The 9,184-nt window shown below is 36.6% G+C and overlaps 1 protein-coding gene across 1 annotated transcript in view; it reads right to left on the bottom strand.

Annotated features, from left to right (window-relative positions):
* Positions 1-4,371, bottom strand: part of LOC114579140 — a 62,438-nt gene extending 58,067 nt beyond the window's left edge. The window contains exons 1-4 of the mRNA XM_028692867.1: positions 3,769-4,371; positions 3,530-3,620; positions 2,507-3,445; positions 1,587-2,429 (exon numbers count right to left, since the gene is read on the bottom strand). Coding sequence (XP_028548700.1) covers positions 1,587-2,429; positions 2,507-3,445; positions 3,530-3,620; positions 3,769-4,371 — 2,476 coding nt within the window. The remainder of the gene's footprint in view (positions 1-1,586; positions 2,430-2,506; positions 3,446-3,529; positions 3,621-3,768) is intronic.
* Positions 4,372-9,184: the final 4,813 nt, after the last annotated feature.

The following is a 9,184-nucleotide window of genomic DNA, read 5'->3' as shown; positions in this document are numbered from 1 at the left end:
GAATACCCTTCCGGTGTATTATGATTCCCAAAGTTAGTCATGGATCAAAATTCAAAAAGTTTTTAAACTTAGTTTTTATGAATCTCGCTCTGATATCACTTGAAAGTTAGTTAGGGATGTTAAGCCCTAAAGAATAGGCCCAAGGCTAACCAAGAGGGGGGAGGGGTGAATTGGTATTTAAAAAAGTTTATTTAAGCAAAGCACGAATGCAAACCAAATCACCACAAAAATAAGTGAGGAAGAAAATAAATGCGGAAGCAGTAAAAAATAAGAACACAAGGGTTTATAGTGGTTCGTTCAACTCGACCTACGTCCACTCCTCGGAGACGCCCTTCGAGTATTGCACTACAATCATGACTCTCCATTAGCCCTCACTGCTAGGTCGAGAAGCCTTTACAAATACCTCTTTTTGCCACACCCGGCAAGGCAGAGAACCTTCCTCATTTTGCTTCCTCCTGAAGCAGTCAGAGAACCTCGATCGCTTGCTGGAACATACCTCTCCCAACCCTTCCAAGGACAAGAGACTCTATGAAAGAAGAAGTCGAATAATGCTTGAAGCAACCCTTGTGAATCCCCTCACAAGCTCCCCCTCACAAGATCCTCTCTCTCTCTCTCCCTCTCTCTCTCTCCTTTAGGTTTTCTCAGGTCAAGACAGCAGCCAAGGATGTTAAAAAATGTTGAACAAGAGCTCTTAAATAGAAGAGTTTCAAAGGAGCTCATTAATTACAAGTTGCCGACTTTATCGTCAGGACGATATGGACATCATCCTGGCCGATTAGTACAAATCTTAGAAGATCGGCCAGAACATCGCCTTGAATGCAAACTGGATGATTGAAAATTGGCTTGATCGTCCCGGACGATCTCACGATCATCCCGGCCAGTCAGTTCAAATTAGAGGAAAATCGTCCAAAGCATCGACCTGAATTCAAGCTGTCCGATCCAGATCGTCCAGGAGTAACTAAGGTTTTTTTACTAGATCATCCTGGATGATCCTGCGATCAACTAGGATGATGTGATAATATCAATCATCCTTAATTACTTCCTTGATTATCTGATTAATTAAAGCATAATTGTGAATATCGTCCAGGCCGATCCAAGATCATCCTGACCGATTACCAAAAATATAGAATACCTTAATTTTTTATTGTGATAATTTCTTTCTATTTTGAGCCTATCGTCCATGCCGATACAAGTATCATCCAGGCCGATTGGCTAATGACGGCTGCCTTAACTAAGAACCCCTGATTAGATTTTCTGTTTTAAGCCTGATCGTCCAGGATGATGTAAATATCATCCTGGCTGATTTGAGTAAAAATAAAAATTCTAAGTCTCTCAAGTGTGTGTGTGTGTGTGTGTGTAGGGTTACTTTGTATCAGTCACACCAAAGATTACAATTGACTCAACAAGGGAAAAATAAAATTACAGACTGACTCAACCCTAATCTACCCCATCTTGAGCTGGCTCTCTTTTTCTGTCCAATTTTTTATTTCTGAAAAGTCAGTAGTAAAAGACAGCCCAAGACAAGTAAGAGTGTTTATCAATCATCAAAACATAGTTGATAGACCTAAATTTGCAACACATTTTACCTTTGCAATCTCTTAGAACACCAACTATACTCGCCATGTTGTTAACAGATAGAGCAGCATCAACATTCAGTTTAATCCAACCGTTGGGAGGGGGACACCAAGATTTGGACAGCATCACCTGGTTGGTGTTCCATGTCTTTTCAATTGGATTTGGCTGAATGTGAGAAGTATGGGAAATAATTTCTGCAATAGCATAAGGTATAGGAATTTCAGATTTACCGTGCTTGACCATCTTCCTTGATCTCCAACTATGGTAAACTGCCAAAGCATAGATCTTCACAAGACCCTTATCAGCTCCCTCTTTTAGTGCCATAGTATAATCATCCATATTTTGAAATGCAGGAACATTGAATCCGCAGCTTCTTAATCTCTGTAATAATACCTTCAGCATGCTACATTTTATGATAACATGTTCTGTGTCTTCATTCTCATGACAACCTCTCAGACAATCATTAGAATTAGCCAATCTTCTGTACCTTAACCACTCCTTCGTTGGTAGAGCACCATTTAATGCTCTCCACCAGAATAGATAAACTTTTTGATCCAATTTTAAATTCTTCAGCCAATTATATTTTCTATACTTACTATCACTTTGAAAATTGACAGCTTCAGCACATAATGCTGATATAGTTTTACCTGTATTGGTATGAACAAGCTCCATTCTATCCTCTATATTATTATCCCCCTTCTCCAATTGTTGTATGAGCTTTATCATATCTTCAGAAAAGAATTCAGTTATTTTTTCTGAATTACATTTACCATCTTCATCCATAAGAAAAGAAACATTCTTATCGTCAATGACCACCGTATTACACGTTGCCGGCCATCCGTTGAGGCTTCTATCTAATATCCAATTATCAGCATTGATATTTATACTATTACCATTGTTAACTTGCCATCTAACAACTGGTTTCAGATACTCAATGCCCTCTTTAATAATTCTCCAAGCAGTAGATGCTCCTCTCTTTGCGCTTTACTCCCACATTTTGGCTCCAAACGTTTTGAAGAGGATTTTAGGAGAAGTGAATTCTTGTTCTGTAAAAACATCCACGCCAATCTCGATCTTAAAGGACCTTTACTCGCCACAGCTCCATGTATGCCAAATCCCCCTAAGCTTGTAGGTAAGCATAGAGTATCCCAAGCAATATAATGCAAACCTTGTTTCCCATTCTCTTTGTGCCACAAGAAATTCCTACAGAGTTTGTCAACTTTTAATAAAACTCTTTTAGGAATGAGGGAGTGTGCTACCTGATAATTAATCATGCTTGAATAGGCAGTTTTAATGAGAAGGATTCTTCCAGCCAGAGAAAGCCATCTAGCTCCCCAAGAATTAAGTCTACACATTGCTTTCTCAATGGTGCTATTGTAGTCTTCAGTTTTCATTCTTCTGAGAGTCAGATTAATACCCAAGTAGAGTAATTCTTTGACTTCCTTATATCCCATTATTTTGTTTAACTTACTTCTTCTCTTTTCAGATACAGCTTTGCCATAAAGAACCATGGATTTCTGTGAGTTGATCGCCTGGCCCGTCCAGCTGCAATAATAATTGAAGAATTTCTTCAACATCTTAGCATTCCTGCTGTAAGCTTCAGCAGTCACTAAGACATCGTCTGCAAACAGCAAATGTGTGATCTTCTCTGTATTCGATGCTAGTCTCATTCCCAACTGCACCTTATGTTCATTAAGAGTGTTAGATAGAAGATCCGAGCAAAAAATGAACAGGCTAGGCGACAGCGGACACCCCTGCTTGAATCCACATTGAGCATTAATCCAATCAGTTCTTTTACCATTAATTACAACAGAGAATTTCGGGTGTGAAACACATTGTAGAATTAGAAGGATTAATCTATCAGGAAAACCTGTCAATTTCAAAACCCGTTTAAGTGTTTCCTAGCACATACAGTCATTTTCTTGCTTCATATCGAGTTTAAGAAGGAAATAACCTGGATTAGCAATAGATGATCTCATCTTACAAATAAGTTCCTGTGCAATAAGGCAGTTATCTGAAATACTCCTGCTCGGTACAAACGCTCCCTAGAACTCAGAAATGACTCTCGGAATATAGTTTTTGAATCTATTTAGAATCATACCAGCAACCATCTTGTAAATTGTTTGACATAGACATATTGGCTTGAACTTGGAGCATTCTTTAGCATTTTGTATATTTCGGAATCAGCACAACCATCGTTTCCTTCCATTGCTCCAGCATTTCCCCTGTTTTGAAAAAGTTGTTAACAGCATTCCATGTAGCTTGTTCCACAATGCTCCAATAATTTTTGAAAAAATAGGCATTTGCACCGTCAGCTCCAGGAGATTTGTTATTACCCGTATTCTTGAGTGTTAACTTAAACTCCTCAATAGTGAATTCAGCTTCAAGAATTTTCCTCGTATAACCATGTATGCAATCAGAATTTTTGAAATTCGGCCAATTCTTCAAATCACATCTGCGCTTGCACCATTTCTTTTTGAAGAAATTCTCCATAATATTATGGATGACTTCATGATTTGAAACCAATGATCCATCCTCCCGAGCAATTTGTAGACGTTGATTGCTCTTCTTCTTGGCTGAAGCATAAGTGTGATAATACCTTATGTTTTTCTCGCCTTCATCCATCCACTGGCATTTAGATCTTTGTCTCCACCATGTTGTAATTCTAGCCAGGTTTGCATTAAATTTCGCAACTTTGCTTCTCAGTAGTAATAGATCTCCTTGGCTCAAGCCTCCAGCAGCAGCTTCTCTTTTTTGGAACTCCAAAATTTCCTGCTTAAGCAACTGATTCCTCATGTTCAACTCCTTCAACTTATTTTCACTCCAATAAAAAAGGTTTTTAAGAGACCTTTTTATTTTCCTCTGAAGAATATCATTAGCATTTCCATAGTCATTTTTCCTCCATGATTTGGTTATGATACCTTTAGCTTCTTCATACGAGCACCATATATTCTCAAACCTGAATTCTTTATTGTAATTCCTTACTTTTTCTTCAAGCTGTAGAAGAATAGGGCAATGGTCTGAAGATATTCTTGGGAGATGCTTGATAACTGCATTAGGAAACTCCATGATAGCTTTAGAATTTAACCAAATTCTATCTAACCTTTCCCATATTCTAGCAAGGCCATCTTTGTTGCTACACCAAGTATAGTTGGCTCCATATAATCCAATGTCATGGTAGTCATTGTTGGTCATGAATTCCTTCATTTCGTGTGGGCCTTGGGAGAAAACAAATCTTTTTCCCCCAATTTTCTCACTGTTGTTAACAAGGCAATTGAAATCGCCTCCAACTAAACAATGATCTTCATTGTTCAAGTGTTCTTCAATCATTTCCCAAAGTTTCCTTCTTTCATACAAGTTTTTGTTACCATAAATAATGCACACTTTAACTATCTTGCCTTTGGGAGTAATAAGTTCACCAATAATACACTGTTTGGAAGTTACAGTTACCTTGAATGATGCAATTCTATGTTTCCATAGAACAAGGTGCCTCCTGACTTTCCAAACGCCGCAACATGGTGGAAATCTCACTCATTCCCCACCATCCTTCTAACATCATTACAACCCAAATTTTCCAATTTTGTTTCTAACAAACCAATGAAAAAAGACCATTTTCAATATACTTTCTTCTCCTATTGTTCACCAACACCTAAGGACCATAGCTTTTCTTTTCTTCCTCTACAATAAGTTGCTTTGATTCCTGCAATAGATCCTTAGATGAATTATTGTTTTCAACAGAATCAACTTTCATGCATTCCTACTTCACATGATCGATTATACCACAGTCAAAACAAAAATTCAAAATTCTTTCAAATTCAAATTTCTGATAAAATCTTCCTCCCATGCTTTCTACCCACACTCCAGCTGGTAGTTTCTGGTCAAGCTTAATTCGAACGCAGACCCTTGCGAATTCCCTTCTTCCCCAACTGAACATGTTGCCATCCAACATTAGAGGTTTGCCGACTGCAGCTGCTATCCTTGTTATATTGTTTTCATCCCAGCATTGTAATGGTAACTGCGGCATTCGCATCCAAATAGGAGATGTAAGACCTTCCATAGATAACGGTTAGAACTCCGGTGACCATTTTTCCATTCCAATTATATGCTCCTTTACGAACCATGGTCCTCCCATCAGAACTCCTTCCATGGCTTCGATTGTTTTGAAGGAGCACATGAACCACCCCTTCCCTAGTGTTGTGAAATAGAAATTGTCAAATTGAGCCCACTATCTTCTGAGTTCCCAAGAAACTTCCTGGGTTTTTTTTCCAAAAATCTTGCAAACTAGTGATTTCCCCAAAATGTTCATATTTTTTATTTAATCTTCTTTAATTAACTGAATCGCCTTACCGTCTTTAGTAAAAATAGCATCTTCTTCTCGGAAGTTCATATTGATGTATGGTTTTCTACTCCATACATTACCACATTTTGACTTTTTCGTATTCTTTTCAGACACATGATCAGCCAATTGGTTCGCATTACTCTCCTTAATATGTTCTGAATCCCCTACCACTTGGATCACTTGTTTGAAGGATTTTGGACTAGCAAGCCGACGATTCTCAACAATATCGCTGCTGTCCTGATTAGTGATTATTATACCAAATCCTTGAACAAAAATGTTAATTCCTGAAGAAGACGTTCCCTGATCATGGCCGCCCTCAATTGCCTCAATCTTTCTCAAATTTTCTGGAGTTTTCATATTAGAAATCGGTTCTATCGATTTACCTTTTCCAACACAATGTTGAAAATTATGAGAAGCAATGCCTACCTCTTCATTTATCACCAAAAAACCTTTCGCTCATCTTCTCCGACCCTCTTTCGCATCCATAACTTTTCTTGAATCAGATTGCCCTGCAATCGCTTTCCCATTCTCTAACTCCAGCAATGAGGCCGAAGAATCCATCTTCAGACCCAAGTTATCCGTCGAAGAACAATGAACATCCACCTCCATGCGAATCTGGCAATCATATCACTCGATGAAAAAACCCGCGAAACCAAAATTCAAAACTTTCTCTTTCTAGTTCTTGCAGCTTCTCTCTCTAAACTTGGATCTCTATTTTGAGGTGATTTAGGATTAACTATAGGCACTATTCTCATTTATTGTGATAACACTAGTGCTATTTGCATTTCTAAAAATCCTATGCAACATTCAATAACCAAACATATAGACATCTGGTATTATTTTATAAGGGATCATGTATCCAAAGGAGAAATTGAACTAATTCATGTTTCTATAGAAAATCAACTTGCAGACATTTTTACAAAATCACTAGCCTTGGATACTTTCAGTACATTAAGAACAAGGCTTGGTGTGATCAATTTGAATGCTTAATTAAAGTGATTCTACAACATTGATATGTGTTTTTCTACTTAGTGTTTTTGTGTGTATTTTTGATTTTGTGATTTTCTATGTTTTCTATCATTTTTTTGTTTGTGTGTTTGGTTTTGAGAATTCTTGTATAGGTTGTTTTTGTGTTCTCTCACATCTAGATTTTTGAATGCATGCTTCAAAATTAAGTGAAAATCGTCCGGGATGAAAGTTATTTGGTACGAGATGAATTGTTTTGTGTATTAACTATCGGATTTGAACTGTTTGCATACAGTTTTTCAGTTTTCATTTTACTGTTTATTTGTACGATCGTCACGATCGTCCGAATGATCTGTTCAATTGTATGTATGAATGTAGACAGTTAAACGGATAAGGTCATTTTCATTATGCATGATCGTGCGTACGAACTTATGGTTCGTACATACGAAGGCTTGGCGATTCGATGTGGGGGACGGTTTAAACTGCCATAAAAATGATCTTAAATGTCAATTTTCAAGGATGAACACCTGTTCGTTTATATGATCATTTGGTCAAAAGTCTGTACGAAAGGATGCATCGTAACTTGTGTGATCACGAAAAGCCATTTCATTTTTGGACTCTTTTCTTCGTCCATACAAAATTTCATTCATACGTATGAACTCAAATTCATACGGGAAGAAATTAATTTCGTATGTACGAAAACTCATTTTTTTCATTAAATTGAAGGCTTTTGAACTCAAATTTCATCACTTCAAACATCCCTTTCAAACCCCTATTTCAACTAGATCTTCTTCACGGCTAGCTCTAGTAAAAGACAAAAGGCACTAGCTAAGGGACCACCCAAAAACTTTAGTGAAAACTTTCTGTCTAAGGCTAATGAAGAGTCATTCCCTAGATTTGCTTCTGCAAAAATCACTCCATCTAGAGTCCTTCTATAAGAGCAAATCAATTTTAAGGTAATGAATCTGTTTGCTTCCACTCAATTTGGCCTCATTCTCACTCTTGTCCACTTCTACAACAAGGAGACCTTTCACTACTTTCTTGCAAACATGTCCTTTAACTCTGATCCTTCTGTGATTAGATCCTATGTGTTTAAGAAGAAAGTAGAAATTCCTAAAGAGGATATGGGAATCTTTTTAAACTTAAGGATTCAAGGGATTAGAGCCCATACTTTGACTGGTCTACTATAAATGATATTCTTAGAGGATATGGTGGGATAAGTCATATACCCAAAGTGTCAACTCTTAGTCAAAAAGCCCAAATCATCCAGCATGTTTTTCGTACCTCTATGATACCTAAAGCTGGTGATCGAGTAAACATTACTCCACTTCTTTCTACTATGACTTATCTAATCATAACTAGCCAATCTATAGATGATGCCCAACTACTCTTTGACTACATTTATGAACTTGTTGAGATTGGCCATGTCTCCCACAAGAGAAAGAAAAATATTGCCTTAGGACATCTTGTGACTCAGATTTTGGAAAAGAAATATGATCTAATTTATCCAGTTCAAGATTTTGAAGAATCTCTACTTTAACGATGGATATTTTCGAGCAATCTTTAATAAAGATGAACTACGTGAACAACATGTTTATTAGTGACTTAAAAGAGGAACCTACACCTGCTGGTGAACCAAATTATCAAGATTTGGTTCACATATTTGATCGTTTAGAGACTCATTTTGATCAAAGATTTGATCAAATTGAAACTCACTTACAATAGCAGGATGCTCAGTATAATCAAGACATGCGATAGATACGTGAGCAGATAGATGGTATAAGTTCCAATATGCTTATGATGAGCAGTTATTTTAATTTCCTTAATGCTCCACCTCCTCCATATCAGGGTCCCTCAAAGTGATTTATGTACTTTTTTATGATCTTTTCTAGCTAATGTGATGTGATTGATGTGTTTTGTATTTATTATGTGTTAGTATCATTTGATGAGTTATCATTTAAGTTTTATGTTTTAAAGTTCAAATTATAAGCGTATTGATATCATTTCTACTGATTGTAATATTCTTCATCATGATATCAATATAAGTTATCTTGTCTTGCTTTTAATCTTATTTTGAAATGTGTGTTAGCCTATATAAAAATCCCTAAATTTTTTGATCTTACAAGTGATATACCTTGAACTGCAATATAAAATTGAATTCATTAGAAAATTAAATTTTTCTAAATTTAAGTTGTGCTTATAACTTGATGTAATTAAGAATTTCATTCTCATGTCTCTTGTTAGACTAATTTAAATTTTCATATTATTATTGCAATTGTGATATTTTCTTATTTCGTATTTCTA

This window comes from Dendrobium catenatum, unplaced genomic scaffold (genome assembly GCF_001605985.2).
Source record: "Dendrobium catenatum unplaced genomic scaffold, ASM160598v2 fragScaff_scaffold_176, whole genome shotgun sequence".
Lineage (NCBI taxonomy): Eukaryota > Viridiplantae > Streptophyta > Magnoliopsida > Asparagales > Orchidaceae > Dendrobium > Dendrobium catenatum.
This window is presented reverse-complemented; position numbering and strand designations above follow the sequence as displayed.